The sequence below is a fragment of the Rhinolophus ferrumequinum genome, chromosome 18 (genome assembly GCF_004115265.2).
Source record: "Rhinolophus ferrumequinum isolate MPI-CBG mRhiFer1 chromosome 18, mRhiFer1_v1.p, whole genome shotgun sequence".
In the NCBI taxonomy this organism is placed as follows: domain Eukaryota; kingdom Metazoa; phylum Chordata; class Mammalia; order Chiroptera; family Rhinolophidae; genus Rhinolophus; species Rhinolophus ferrumequinum.
In genome coordinates, this window is record NC_046301.1 from 44322637 (window position 1) to 44337280 (window position 14644).

Below are 14644 nucleotides of genomic sequence, written 5' to 3' on the forward strand. Positions count from 1 at the left end.
CCTCAGCAAGCACTTCCCAGCCCACAGGGCCGCAACGACCTTCGCTTTCTCCGGCCTGTGCTGGTTGGGGAACAGTCCACGTCTTCTCACCCCTCCACGGGGTCCAGCTCTCAGGCAGCTGCTCCTCCTGGTCTTCCTGAGACCGAGTGTTCATATGCACAAACTGCTCCACTGCCCTTCGGAGAGCTTCAGCCGGCACCGAACCCAGCTCACAGCGCCATGTGTCATGCAGGGTGTCATGCAGGAGACCCTGCTTGCTGCGCCATGTATCATGCGGGGTGTCAGGCGGGGTCTCTAGTCCCGCTCCTCACATAAGAATGCAGGACATGGTGAGGCCAAAAATGAACACCCAGGGAGCCATAGATAGGGGAGTCATACCCCTATAGTCTCGCTGGCGGCTGGGCTGGAGACACAGGAGGCAGGAGCCACAGGATCTGCAACCTGCCGTCCGCTTTTCTGCCAGCCAACCAACCCCACTTGCTGGCTACGATCCACTCTTGCTAGCTCAGCCACCATCTTCTTGCTAGCCCCCATTTTCCTGCTAGTGTAGCCACAGCAGTTATATTAGTAGCCAATGGCTCACTGGTTACAGCTGATGGCCAACTAGCCACAGCTGATGGCCATCCAATCACAGTTGATGGCCATTTACTACCTGAGCCAGCACCTTTCCACGTGAGGGTGAGAGCCTGGAAACTGCACTCCTGGCTCTGTCCCCACACATACCTTGGAGTGAGAACCATTGACCTCTCTCCAGTCTTCAGCTTGCCCTGCCGGGGTGCACTCTTGGCGACCCCCTCAGAGGATCCCCACATTCATTTGGGAACAAGACTTAAACGAGCAGGCCCACGGTTGTATCAGGCCCTCTAAAGCAGTCCTACACCTCATCACCTAAGCACCTAAAACTGAGACTTGCATACAGGTGCTCAGGGGCCCACTCCGTCGGTGTCTCTGAGGCTAGCTGGTCCTCAGCTGTGGGCAAGCTGAGCAGAAATAGTGTTGCCTGGCCAAGAGAGCCTGTTCCTGGCAGGCACTGAGGAATGTCAGATTTGCACTGCCAGAGCCTGTCTCTGTTTACCACCACCACCCCACCTCCCCACCGCACCCCACACCAGTGCTGAAAAAGGAACTTAATTTGTCTTCCCTAGGGAGGAAGATGGGCCTGAATTAGCAGTGGAGCCCTGGGCAGTAGGACGCGAAGGGTGGAGAAGAACAGGGCAGCTGTGTCCACGCAACCACACCATTTATTGCCGCGGTGTCTGGGGGGGACACTGAGAGAATGCCAAAGTGCATCGAGGAAGGGAGTGTCTGGGACTCCTGGATGCTTGAATGTTTTCGGAATTGAAGAGTCCGGACCCAGTTTGCCCCCTGAGCTCTGCTCCCCCGTCCCACGTCGACACCCATGTGTGCATACACGCACGCACATGCACAGTGCCCTTCAGAAAGGCAGTTCAGTCCTCCCAGCTTGGAGGAATGCGGGAGAGAGAGAGGTCACTGAGTTTCCTCCTCTTTCACGTCACCTCTTGGCAACCTGTGGCTGGCTTCTAGAAGTGGCATGGGCAGGAAAAGGAAGCGAAAGGGGCTCTGGCCTGCTCCTCCTTGCCCAGGAGCAAAGCCAGCAACTGCAGTCCTGCTGTGAGGTAATGCCTGGCGCCGCCGGTGTGTTCCTACAGGCCGAGACAGATTCTGGCCGGGTGGGGTGGCAGCCCCAGCCATGGAGACCGTGCAGGGAGAAGATAACCAGGACTCTCTGCCTGTACCCCACCCCCTCCCTGCCAGACCTTGGGGGCCTGCAGTCAGCTGGGCATCTGTACCCTGAGCTCTCTTGCTCCCCTGGAAAAGCATTCCATCGAGAACACTGGAGGCTGGGCCTGGCCTCCCCCGGTCTCTCAGCCCCTCTGCCCAGGTGTTGTGGACCTGCTGAGACGGGTTCAGAGGCGCCAGAGAGAAACCAGCTGGAGTTGGAGCCTGGCACCCAGCCCCAGCTCCCCAGGCCCTCTCCCGCCCTGGTGCAGTTGCATCAAGGTTCTCATTAGCAGCTGCCCCCGCCTGGGCGCGGAGCATGCTTTGGCCATTCGCCATGAGGCGGCTGGGGATTTTGCAACAGTGTCCAGGAGGGCCAGGCAGGAAGAGAGGGCTATCCCTACCATCCACTGTCCCTTCCCCAAGGGTTAAGAAGGCAGGAGAAAAAAATGTCTCAGCAGCATCTGTGGGACCTGGTGTGATAGAAGGAGGGCTCCCATGCCCTCATCTTTCTGACCTATGGTCCTGACCAGCCTTGGAGCCAGCAGCTCACTACCCTTAGTGCCCCGTAATTGAGTCACAGGTCTTGGCCCAGGCCACAAATGGCCCGTAGAGGCAGGTGACAGACATAGAACACAGGAGAGTCTGGGTTCGGGTGCTCACCTGGCTATTACCCATCTCCCCCAAGAAGGTCCCAAGGATACCATGCTGTCTGGGAGAGCCCCTCTTTGGCTCATTGACTTCCGGTACCTTGGAGACCCACTTCCGGAAGCCCAACCTGGTGCAGCCATCAAGGCAAGGTCTCTTTGCGGTAACCTGGGAGCTAAAGCCCAGGCCTCCAGGAGCAGAGGTGCCTGGATACAGAGGAGATGGAGCCAAGTTCTCGCCCTGGGAAGAGAGTGGGGTGGCTGTGCCAGGTGAGAGGCAGCTCCTGGGAAGAGGTGAGGACAGGAGACTCCCCTCCCGTCATGCTCCTGGCTCAGACATGCCCTTCCGGAGGCGGGGAGAGACACAGGTGAGGACCCTGTGGGGGGAACTGGACGAAAGCAATGGCAGCCAGCTCCTTGCAGAATTCCTCCAGTACTACCACACCCTGGAGGAGGGTCTGGTGGTCCAGCCTGAGAAAGAGAGCTTAAGGTCATGGCAGGGAGGCAGTGGGTGTGCCCCCAGCATGACACCCCAATGTCCCCAAGGCATAACCCAGTGGCAGACCCCTCTAAGTGGGGACAGAGCTCAGCAACAGGCCCTCTATGCCCTAACCTGGTGCCTCCTTAGCCTGAAGCACTCCTCCCTTCCACCCAGGGCTTTCCCCCAGGCACCCACTTCCTTAGGTTACTTACTGCTCCCCAGGGACCTGACCCATCAGCTGCTTGCGCACCAGGAGCAGTTTGCCTGGGAACTGGGGTACCCTCTGAATTCTCTGCATCAAGTCCCCAATTACCTAGCAGGAACAAGAGGACTGAGGTGGGGACCAGTGACACTGAAGCAGGGTCCCCTGGCTCTGCTGCACCCTGGGGCCAGGGTGGGACCTCTGCTTCCCCCTAGCGCTGGCAAGGGTACCTGCTCCTGCTGCCCCCTCCCCACCCCCCGTCCTGTTCCCCTCCCTTCCTGCCCCATCACTGGCACATGCCCTTAGCCTGGGCGTCCTTACCCGGACGAGAACAGAGAACAGGCTCCTGCAGCCAGGGGCCAGGTTGATGTAGGGGTCCAGGAGGTACTCGTGGATAAGGGGGTGGGGGAAGAGGGCGAGCCGGGACAGGACTGAGGTCACTTGCAGGTTCAGGCTGTATGGCTACAGGGAACACGGTGGACAAGCCAAGGGTTGGCAGGGGTGGTGAGCATTTTTGCACTCCCCCAGAAAGGCGCCTGGCCAGTGTGAACGTGTGCGGGGGTGGGAGACCCACGTGATGTGTGTGTGTCATGGATCCCCTGGGGCTGAGGGCCAGAACATGTTAGGGCGTGTGGAGCAGAGGCAAGATGGGGCTTCCCGCCTGGGGAAAGGTAGGGGGTGGGGGAGTGTGGAACTAAAGAACCGAAGACGACTCAACCCCTGTGGTTGGGCCCTGCTCTCCCGAAGGACTCGAGGCACCCACCTGGGGTGCTCCTATGGGCCCACGCCCTCTGGCTGGGGCCCAGCCCTACTGGCTACCTGTTCCAAAATCCTGGACATGCGGTCAAACAGCATTCGGAAGAAGTGACCCTCAAAGAAAGGCCGCTCTGGCTCATGGGGGTCCAGGGGTGTGAGAGCCTGGGGCCAGCCCCAGGGGGCAACTCGAGAGCTGCACTCCTGGAACTGAAACGGGGGAGAGCTGAGGAGGAGGCCCATGGTCAGGAGGCCCCAGCACACAGAGGGGCCCACACAGAGCGCTCCGCTAGAGCTGGGAGCGTCTAGGGCAGAGCTCAGGGAGGTAGAAGGCGGAGTTATCAACCCCACAGCTTTGAGGGGCAAGTGTGGGCGCTGGGAGAGGCCTTAACACTCACCAGTCCGTAAGCATCGTGGACGTACGTGTCATAGCCAGTCTCCTCCAGGAAGGCTGATGTCTTGGCTTCCTCAGGAACCAGGCAGAGGAAGCTGAGAGAAATCTCAGTGTAGCGAGGCCCCACTGGGGCCCTGCTCACCCTGCTCCATCTCCATCCGGAGGGAATACCCCTTCCCAGGCTGTGCCCCAGCCGGGCTATGACTAAAGGCAGAACAAACTCGAGTGGCTCAGACTTCCTGAGCTGCCCCTCACCTGTTGACGATCTCAGTGACCGCCGTTTTGCCATCCAAGTTGGTGGCAGGGGCTGGGGTGGGCTTGCTGGAGGGCTGAAAGCCAGCGTCGAGGCCGTCTGTGAAGTAGGGGTCCTCCTCCAGGTCTCTGTGGCCAGAGCACACATGTGGCACCAATGAACCAATGAAAGAGCGAGAGTGGGGGTACGGAGGGCTGGGGCGGGGGCCTGGGCCTCTCAGAGGCACCGGGTTTTACTTACAGGGTGTCCTCATAGCTCTCGGGCTCCGGTGCACCCCGGACCACATAAAGGCGGCCCTCGAGGTGGCATAGAATCAGGCTACGGACTATCTGCTCGTGGGGTTTCTGGAGCAGCTCCTCAAACAGCCGCAGCGTGGCAATGCTGATCTGGGGTAAGAGGAGTTAGCATGATGCCCCTTCCTGCCCCAGCTTCTCGGTGTGCCTGGGAGTTCCTCAGCCAGGTAAGAAAAGTACCCGTAGAAGGGGGTACCCCTTCCCTGGAAGGTTTTGGGGGGCATGGATCGGTGTTGGCCCAGGAATCAGAAGTCTGGCTGTTCCCAGTTCCAGTACTCATTGAGCGATATCAATTTTCTGTGCCTCAGTTTCCATGTCCGAAAAGTGGAATATTGGCCTCACCTGCCTCACAGTGTGGCGGTGAGCCTCAAACAAGCCCAACTCATATCAAAGTAGTTTGTAGGATACAAAGTGCCGTCACAAGTATGTGATCACCGAAAATGACTACTGTGTTTCCCCGAAAATAAGACCTAACCGGAAAAGAAGCCCTAGCATGATTTTTCAGGATGACATCCCCTGAACATAAGCCCGAATGCGTCTTTTGGAGCAAACCTTAATATAAGACCTGGTCTTAGTTTCGGGGAAACCCAGTATGTAACAAAAGCAGTCTGGCTACCAATTACTGCGTCACTTTTTTTTTTTTTTTTTGGAGGGGGGTGGAGTTCAATGTTTCAAAGGCAGAACAACCTGGAAAGCTAATGAAAATGGGAGATGTCAGGAATTCCTTTTGGCAGGGGTGGGGTAGGAGCGGGTGGAGAGAGGGCCCTCCTATCTCACCTCATCAGAAAGGTGGTCGCAATGCCTGATGAGGTGAACGCACAGAGTGCAGGGGTCCTCCAGGGCTGCAGGCTGCTGCTCCATGCCTAGGAGGAAAGTCACGGCCTCTTGAAGCAGCGCAGGGGAGCGGAGCTGGCGCAGCAGTGCTGTGAGCAGGGCAGTGGCGGTCAGGAGGCTCTGCTCAGACCTATGTGGAAAGAGCACTGAGCCAGGCTGGGGGTGGGGGGCGGGGGAGAGGCCAGAGGGGCAGCGAGTGGACGCATTTGGGGGTGGCGGAACCCTTTTCTGGTTTCCTTACATCTCTGCTTACTCCCATCCATCCTGAGGTCTTGGGGTCCCACGGCGGAGGCCTTTACTAGCCCACAATGGCTCTGAGCCACGTGTGTGTCAGGGGTCAGGCCTGCCCAAAAGGACCCGATGGAGTCCACAGACTCGCTTGACTCTGGCCAAGGAGGTCCCTCTGGCCATAGGGACAGGAAGGGGCAAGTGGGGTGGGTGGTTCAATCCATACCATGGTCACACCTGAGGGGACAGGACAGAGACTTACACGTGCAGGAGCTGGGGCTGCAGAATCCCCACGAATAACTTCTCAGCCACAGCCTTTGCCAAGGCATCTGCAACCACCTGGGCGCCAAAGAGCATGTCTTAAGCACGTTTACCTCCCACGACAGTGTTCCGCTGAGAAATAACTATGTCTTTGCATAGCGTCCAACGTAACAGGCAGAGAGGATCCCGGCTAATCCGAGCCCTGCCTGGCTCCTGAGAGACCCACTCAGTCCTCAAGATGGAGACAGCGCGGGGAGCCGCGTGAAATAGGGGACACTTGCTCCTGCTCACCGTGTGTGCCTCCATGATGATATGGTCACAGTAATCAAACCAGCCCAGAAAGGCAGCCAAGGCCTCCTTGCCAGGGAAGGAAGCCTCATCGGACGGGGCACTGGGTAACCTGCAGGAGAGCGAGGGAGGAGTGTGTTTGGGGAGCTGAGCCCTTTCTCCATCTGCCCTGGAAACTGTTACAGGGCAGCGGGTGTGGTGTGGTGGTCAGTTCTACTGGGGGCTCTGTGGGCAGAAACAAAAGTGACGCTTCCCTGGGGTGGGAAGGCCTTGGGGAAGGGCTGTAACCTCTGGAAGAGGGTGGCCAGCAGGGGTCCCCATCCCTCCTGGAAAACAAGAGGAGCTGGCTACTGGAGGACAGGCAGGGCTTCCAGCCACTGAAGATGCAGCCCCGCCTTCCCTAGCCAAGCGCCTACCTCCAGCTAATACCCTCTAAAGTAGCAATGTCTGCAGGGTCCAGGAAGGTGGGCATGGACTGGTACAGCTGGCAAAGGTGCTCGACGATCGCTGGGCAACAGGGGCTGCTCTGCACCAGGTAGGTGGCAGCCGCCTGGGAAGCCACACTAACCAGAAGCAGCAGGTTCTCTTGGGCCTTCAGGGCCACCCGACCTTTCTAGGGAATACAGACGCAACGTCAGGGACATACATCTGAGTCCCCAAGTCCCCTCCCAGCCATTTGCGACCCCCGACCCCCCCAGCACTCTGTCTCGGCAGCGAGCACCTTGCTCTTGCACAAGCCAATCAGGGAGGTGATCAGGTTGTTCTCCCCAATCCCTCCATCGGGCTCCTCAGTGTCCGCAGGCAGCTGGGTGGTCAAGACCCCGGCCCCACAGGGAACGGTGTCGGAAGTCGTGCTGGGAGGGGGGTCCTTGTCTTCGATGCTGGCCATATCTCCAGGCAGGGCAGGGGGTTCTCTGGATACCTTCTTCCTAGCGACAGTCTTTTTACCCTGCAAAGGAGGCTGGATAAGGCCTGGTCGCGGTGGAGAACATTCCCCATGCTGCCCCCTCGGGAACGCAGCATGTGCTGGTGGCCAGGGCCAGGGCAGGGCCGTCTGAGCACCTCCCCAGGAACCTGCTCCACCTCTGCTTCCTCAGAAGGGCCACGCGTCTGTTCCCCAGAGGCACTCACTTCCAGGATATAGGTGAGCAGGGCGGGATCCTGCTGGATCTTAGAGCAGAGGACGGTGGTGAACTGCACTTCCTCCTTTTCTGTGAGGGATCCAGGAACTGTCCCACCAAGCCGGAGAAGTTTCTGGAAGGAGAGCAGGATAGAAACAGAGGGGAATGGGTGGCAGAGAAGAAAGGGGGTCTTACCCCCAGACCCCCCCCCCACCGGCTTCTTGGCCCCTCACCTGCACGGGCCTGTGGACGCTGAGGTAATGCAGGAGAGGGTGCTGCACCTGGGCCAGCACCTTGCTGAAGAACTGGAACACCTGCTGCCGCATGCCTGGGGGGTACTGAGGGCCAGGGAACAGAGGCCTGTCAGGACAGAAAGCTGTGCCCCCTGCCTGGGGCACTGCCCCCTGTGCCGTTCCTCCCTCCCTCACTGCTCAGGGGGCACCTTCTCCACACACCTCCTCCCCTCACTGTTGAAAGTGGTCTCCCCTGAGCTGCCAGTCTCATGTCCTACTTTATTTTTCTCCATAACCTTGTCATTATCAAACACATGACCTGCGGGCTGCTTCGTCTTAATCACTGCTATGTCCCCAGTGGCTAGCCTGGCACATGGCTGGTCCTTAGCACATCTTTGCTGAATGAATGAAAGGGAGCCTTTCCTCAACCTCAACGACAGCGAGAACAGAACAGCAAAACAGGTAAGCAAGGAGAGGTGGCAGGGGATGCTAAGTGAGCTGGCCCCAGTGCTGTGCCCCGCCCTGCCATTGGCTCCCCCATCCTCAGTGTTGGGACTGGGGAGAGCATAGCTGGAAGGGCCTAGAACCCAGGGGCCCTGGCTTGGATGGAAGGTTCCAGAGGCACTGGGGTCCTGCCTACCTCAGCCTTGCCCAGGGTGCACAGGGTCTCCAGGATCTTGTGCTGCAGCAGGTACTCAAGACAGGGCCCGGCCTCGCCGGCTGCCTGCTGCCTCTCCTCATACACCAGGATGTCCAGCATCTGTTTCAGCCTCCAGGGAATATCTGTCTTCTTGGCTGGGGTGTCTTCATCTAATCGAGATTCAGGAAAACGTGTGAGTGGGAGGAAGATGGCACTCTGGCTCCATGGGGTGAAGCCCATGGGGGCTAGGGGGCTGGGGGTGGGTGGCTGAGGGCAACCTGGGCTGAGGCCAAGTGAACAGTCCACTTCAAACAAAGGCCAGAGGACATGGAAGTTCACAGCTGACGCCTTCTGGAATGAGGCCCAGGATACAACTCTGACTGATAACGAGTGCATGCCCCAGCACTTTATCAGAGGGAAGAGCATCAGTTTTTCTCCAAATCCTGGGGCCTACAGAAGGATCTTCGCTAGGGCTATAGGCCAGCTCTGGGCCTGAGTGAGAAGCCATGGGCTTAGGGGTCTGTCATATAATTTAGGAGCTGTCTTCTAGCACCCTCCCTACAGATCAACTTCTGGGGCCTATTTATGTCCCTTTGACACTCAACAGAACGCAATACTCTATTTTTTAAAACGTAGAAGAAAAAAAAATCTGTGCACAACCATGGCTTCAGACTCAAACCTGCTGAACCATATGGCAGTCCTGATGGAGACACTGGTTACTGGGGCTTTCTTAGAGCTGCAGAGGGTAGAGTATTTTTATAAGTCTTAGTACTTTGGGACAGGCCTTGGAGCACCCCCTGGCTTTTCTTGAAAGCAAGGTTCTTGAACAAGTCAGCCTGTCTCACCTACTCCCACACCTCTGGTATAGGGACTGTTCTGGAAATTAACGGATGGGGCCTAGGCAAAGCCCTGGGTGGACCCGAGTCAGCTCTGGATCTCTTCCTATTCTCCTAGTGGATTGGGGCTCTGTCAACAGATCTTCAGTCTAAAAGGTACAATCTTCCGGTTATAAAATCAGTCCTGGGGATGTAATATACAGCATGGTCACTATAGTTAATAATACTGTGTTGTATAGTTGAAAATTGCTTAGAGAGTAGATCTTAAAAGTCCTTATCACAAGAGAAAAAACTGTAACTATGTGTGCGATGGATGTTAACTAGACTTATTGTGATCATTTCACAATAGCCGTATATTGAATCAACATGTTGTACAACTGAAACTAATATAATATGTCAATTATATCTCAATGAAAAAAAAAAGAGATCATCCGTCTAAAGCAGTCGTTCTCAACTGGGGGCGATTTAGCCTTTCCCGGGATATTTGGCAATATCTGCAGAGACATTTATGGTTGTCACAATGAGAAGGCAGGGCGGGGATACTGGCCTCTGGTGGGTAGAGGCCAGAGTTGTAAATACACTGCAGTGCGTCCCCACAACAAAATGTGAGCCAATCCAAATGTCCAGTGCCAAGACTAAGGAAGCTGGTCTAACAGAGGGTTCAGAGAGCCCCCCAGAGTATCCAAGGCCACTTTCTAATTTCTTGGGCTAGTTCAGGCTGGAAATAAAGCGTTTAGGAAAGGTGTAGGCTAGAATCAACCCCCCCACCCCCACCCCGTCCCCTCAGTCTGAAGTCCAGGACAGGGCAACCTGACAACTAGTCCAATACCAGCACACTGGCTACAGCACAGCTAATCAGATTCCGCCCCCCAGTGGCGAGCCTGATGGGCTCAAATGGCCCAAGGCTTTGACTCGGGGTATAAGCTTGGGAGAAAAGCCCAGACACATTACATATTTTTGTTTTTCTCCTATCCCTGACTCTACAAGGGAAATGCCTTCTAAGTTGGCTCAGGGAAAAGAGGAATTGGTTCAGTTTCTTTTCTTTTAATCAGTAAGTCCTGACCCAGGCATCTGATGACTGAAGGCCTGGATGCTCTACGCAGCTGGAACCTGGGGGCAGGTGGAGCTCAATCTCTGCCTCGCAGAGTAAGCCAGCAAGACCCCCAACCTCCCTGGCCCTATTCCCACTTCCTACAGCACCTCTCCCAAAATGTCAGGGTGGGGCCAGCCCCCACTCCTGAACTCCTGAGCAGCAGATGTCACCTTCCTCAAACACCTGCATCCCTGAGCTGCATGGTGACTCTGCCCATACCTTTCTCCCAATTCCCTGCAGGGGAGACCAGGTCCTACCTGTGCTTTCGATGTAGTACTGCGTGATGCCTTTCCAGTGCTCCACGAATGCCTCCAGCAGGTCAATGCTGGGCTCCCGCTATGGAGAGAGCAGAGACATGACCTGCGTGATCACCGGCTCTGCTGCCACCAGCTCACATCAGAACAGTCATTCCATCATCCACTACGTCTCGGGTCAGTGCTAGGCCTTGGAGGAGGCACTGCAACCCTGGCTTCTCAAGGAATAGTAACGTGTGTAGGAAACACATCTGCACTATCTCCATATCTTGCCAACAATCTCTTGGCACCTCCCCCCAGACCCCCTCCCTGCTGGAAATGCTATACTCCTGCCACATGTCACGATTCCACGGTCCCTGACCCAGAGGAGCTACGAATGTTGGTGGGGAAATAGACACAGAAACAGATCATTTCAATACAACATGGTTATGCTAAAATAGAGGACACAGGAAAACAGACGCGTGCCCTCAAAACAACAAAAGCAAAATGATACAGGTGGAACACATGGTGAAGACAAAACTTTCAGGTCCTTGTGAATCTGAGTGTCTGTGAACAGCTGGGTTCAAGGCCACGACAGGCTCAGTTCAGCCAGATGGGTAATACTAAGAAAGGGCCTTACTTACAACGTGTGTGCAACTATTGTCCAAGGCTGCAGCCTATGCAGCTCTACCTCCTCCTTAGTGAGCTCCGCTCCCGTCCATGCCTCCTCCGGCTCCTTCTATTGGCCCTGGGCGATTCTGCCTCTGCTCTGAGCAAACCCTAAACCTCTCCTTTTCCAGAAGTGTTCTTACCATCTCTGTGGCCTTGAACTAATAACCACCACTGCCTGCACTATCAGAACAGACAAGGGAAATGCCCTTGTCTGAAGTGGCATTTCTCCCCAAAAGGCCTTTCTTCTCTTTCCTTGCAGAGTGAATGTTTGCAGGAGAAAAAATGCATAATCATGTAGTCCGTCCCTACAAGTGTTCATTTGTACCTCTCAGTCTTTGCTCAGGCTACTCCTCTGCCCAGGAAGCCTTGTGCCCCCTACACTTGTCTGAATCCTAATGGCCCCCCAGTGAGGTCCTGCTGAGGGCCACCAGCTCTACAACGCCTCTCCAGGTTCTGGGATGCAGAGCCCTCTAACTTCACGCTTTATGACACCACTGCGTATCTCCACAGGCATCTGAGGGTGTCTAAGATCCAGGGCCACAAAGGAAAAGCGAATACAGAAACACACTGAATAACTCCACTACAGGAAGTCGTGTGAGAACACAGAAGAGATGGAAAGTGACCTCTGGGAAAAGAGGGCTCACTTCCAACAGGCTGGAACAGAGAAGGCCTTACTGCGGTCAAGCTGGAACTAAAACTTGAAGAACCGGGTCAGATCTCAACAATTAGAGATGAAGGAAAGGCATGTCCTGCAGAAGGCAATCTGCAAAGTGGGTCTGGGGCGAGGATGGATTGACAAGTGTACGGGGCCTTGAATGCCAGGCCAAGAAGTCTGGATTTTTTTTTTTTTAAACAGGCCATGTGACATCTTTTGAGCAGTGTTTTAGGACGAGCCATCTGGCAGTTGTATGTAGGAAACAAAGGCAAGAAGAATGCTTAGAAGGTCATTACGACAGGGGTAGGAAACAATAACACTGAAGCAGACGCCGTGACACACACCCCTGCCTTGGCTGCCCGGGGAAATCTTGTCTTCTTTCAAAATTAGTTGTGGGGACCATGGCCCTTAGCAGAGTGACGTCTCCCACAGTTGTTCCAAACACACTGAGCATATGGCGTGACCGTATCTTATCATGTTCTATGTGCTGTTATCATTATTGGGTTAGCAGTCATCTCTTCTACTCGTTTGTGAGCACCCTGAGGACGAGGGTTCTGTGTTTCAGAATCTGCCCCTACAGGGGCACACACATAGCGACTATTCATTCCTAATTACTAAAAAGTGCAGCAAGCTCCTTAAGAAACCTTTCCATAATTCCTTTTCTCTTGGAAAGCCCTCTGACCCTTCACCACTACAATTATCTCACAAATCTGTGATGGGGCTCCAAAAAAAAATTAAAAAATTATCCATTAAGCACAGGCGACACAGGAAAACACAGGTTAGCCAAAACAGACCATGACAGAGAAGAAAGCAGGGGTATAATCTTTACCTGAATCTATTATTAGCTACCCTAACTCCAGACCAAAGAAATTGCACCAAATGATTTATTTTCAAAGATCACGATTGCTATTCTATGTGGTCAGAAGAGGGCAGGAAAGAGCACGCTTCCTCCTTAACAAGGAGCCAAACAACTTGCTGAGGTCTTCACCTGATGACTAGCCTGGGGGGAGACCTATGGCCAAAATGTGGGAATACAGGGGGGAATACAGGGGGGAAAACAGGCTCCCATCCGTCCTAACGACCACACAAGGCCAGTCAAACTTCTAGGGTATCTCCTATAGTCGTACAGTGAGGGGCCTAAGCTCACCTGCCTAAAATGTATCTCCCTTGACCACCGGTACCTCTTCCAGCCTCTGACAGTGAAATTCCTGCATTGGAGGCATAAGAAAATTCACTTCTGAGGGCTAAAGTCTTGTCTGTCACTCCCCGCCCACCGCCCACCCCCACCCTTAGTTATGGAGCTTTCCCTGAGAGGCAGGAAGTAGTCTGTCAGATCACTTTCTAAGAAGACAGTCTTGATTGGGGACGGAGAGGAGGGGACGGAGAGATGAGCTGGAACCCCTCCCCAGGTGGGATGATGCTCTGCGGCCCCCTGGACATCTGGGGGAAGTAGGGCTGGGGGCGTGGGGCAGACGTGGAAGGAGCTTTTCACTTTCTTCCCACGTTTGCTTAAGACTTGACACCATTCTCATTCATAATAAGCTCTGATTTTGGGTGGTGGGGAGGAAGGGAGTGGAACCCAAGGTTATTTCTCCTGAGAAAATCTGATGCACTAAACTGATCGATTAGGGGAGAATAACAGAGACAAAAGAATTGACAGATTCTTGGCAAGGTTACTTGAAGTACAGGGCCTCTGCCTACATGACCTAAACTGCACTTTTACCTACTGAATGAAATGAACCTAGTGGGCCACCTCTGACCAGCCTTCACCCCCAACAAAAAATGGCAGAAACACGAACTCTGATAGAATGTACGAAGTCAGTACCCTTTTCCCCACAGAGCTGCCCCAGGCCCCACCATGGCTGGCCGGCCCTGACTCAAGACTCCGGTGTAATGTGAGATAACAGGCTGGAAACCTGCAGAGGCTGCTTCCTGGGCAAGGTCTCCCCCACTCCCTCCCCCCCCCACTGTCTGTTTACCCTTCCTGAGGACTTGGCCAGGCAGGGCCTGCACTCCCGAGTGGAGGTTAAGGGCCTGAACAAGGTCTTGGAATGGTGTAGGGGCTCCGAGAGAGGAAAGGGCAGCTATTTTTAAGTCCAGGGGACCAGAAAGGAGAAGCTTGCCGGAGGAAGGCAAACAGAGGCTGGGGGAGGGGACTTAGAGAGTTTGGGGGAAAAACTATTGGGTGTCAAGGGAGCACCCTGGCACCAAAGAATTGGGAATTGGGAGAGAATGGAGAGCAGGAAAAATAAACAGGAAGCAGAATCGGGAGAAGGGTCAGGGAATGGAGCGGTCTGGGAATACTGCGCGATCAGGAAAGAAGCAACTGGAAGCAGGGAGCGCTGTGCGAGAGGGGGCGACAGGACCGGGCGAGGAGGCAGGGAAGGGCGCTGCGGCCCGGTGGGGGTCCCCTCCCCGGGGCGGCCTGCGCCCGCCGCCCTCCGCCCGCCGGTTCTACCCCGGCCGCCGCGGCCTCCCCGCGCCCCGGCCTCACCGCGCCCACGGCCTCCTGCAGCAGCGCCCCGAGCCGGCTCAGCATGATGGCGCCCGGCCCTCTCCGGCTCCCGGATCCCGGCTGCCGGGAGGCGGCAGCGGAGCCCCGGGCGCAGGGGCGGCCCCGCCGCGCGGCGAGGGAGGCGGGGCCCGGCCCGCTCCGCCCCGGCTGGGCTGGGGGCGCTCGTCCGCCGGTCCCCGGAGACCCCTCCGGCCCAGCCGGCGATCGGGAAAGAGGTCAGGCCGGGAGAGCGGCAGGGGCGCCGGAGCCCGGGGCGCCGCAGCGGAGGGGCA

General features: G+C 56.0%; 1 protein-coding gene across 3 annotated transcripts; it reads right to left on the reverse strand.

Moving 5' to 3' along the window:
- Positions 1-1223: 1223 nt before the first annotated feature.
- On the reverse strand, positions 1224-14479 carry FHIP2B (FHF complex subunit HOOK interacting protein 2B). 3 transcript variants are annotated; one of them, XM_033134851.1, is made up of 18 exons: positions 14352-14448; positions 13005-13065; positions 10555-10633; positions 8369-8538; positions 7729-7833; positions 7506-7628; positions 7096-7323; positions 6791-6987; positions 6378-6486; positions 6088-6164; positions 5541-5727; positions 4711-4856; positions 4473-4598; positions 4222-4312; positions 3890-4033; positions 3392-3532; positions 3081-3181; positions 1224-2858 (listed from the first exon to the last, which is right to left on the reverse strand). In XM_033134851.1, the coding sequence occupies exons 4-18, from the start codon at positions 8486-8488 to the stop codon at positions 2720-2722; spliced, it is 2034 nt and encodes a 677-aa protein (XP_032990742.1). In that variant the 5' UTR covers positions 8489-8538; positions 10555-10633; positions 13005-13065; positions 14352-14448; the 3' UTR covers positions 1224-2719. The 3 variants fall into 3 exon arrangements, with proteins under 3 accessions (XP_032990742.1, XP_032990740.1, XP_032990741.1); XM_033134849.1 differs by lacking the exon at positions 13005-13065 and having other exon boundaries at positions 14352-14479; XM_033134850.1 differs by lacking the exons at positions 3392-3532; positions 13005-13065 and having other exon boundaries at positions 14352-14479.
- Positions 14480-14644: the final 165 nt, after the last annotated feature.

What these genes read in the sequence shown, in the direction of transcription:
- FHIP2B (XM_033134849.1), bottom strand. Translation starts at nt 14,396, where the DNA reads ATGCTGAGCCGGCTCGGGGCGCTGCTGCAGGAGGCCGTGGGCGCG. An exon ending in TGCTCACCTATATCCTGGAA is followed by an intron (nt 7,324 to 7,505) that starts GTGAGTGCCTCT and finishes CCTCCTTTGCAG; the next exon opens with GGTAAAAAGACTGTCGCTAG. An exon ending in CAGCCCCAGCTCCTGCACGT is followed by an intron (nt 5,728 to 6,087) that starts GTAAGTCTCTGT and finishes CTTTCCACATAG; the next exon opens with GTCTGAGCAGAGCCTCCTGA.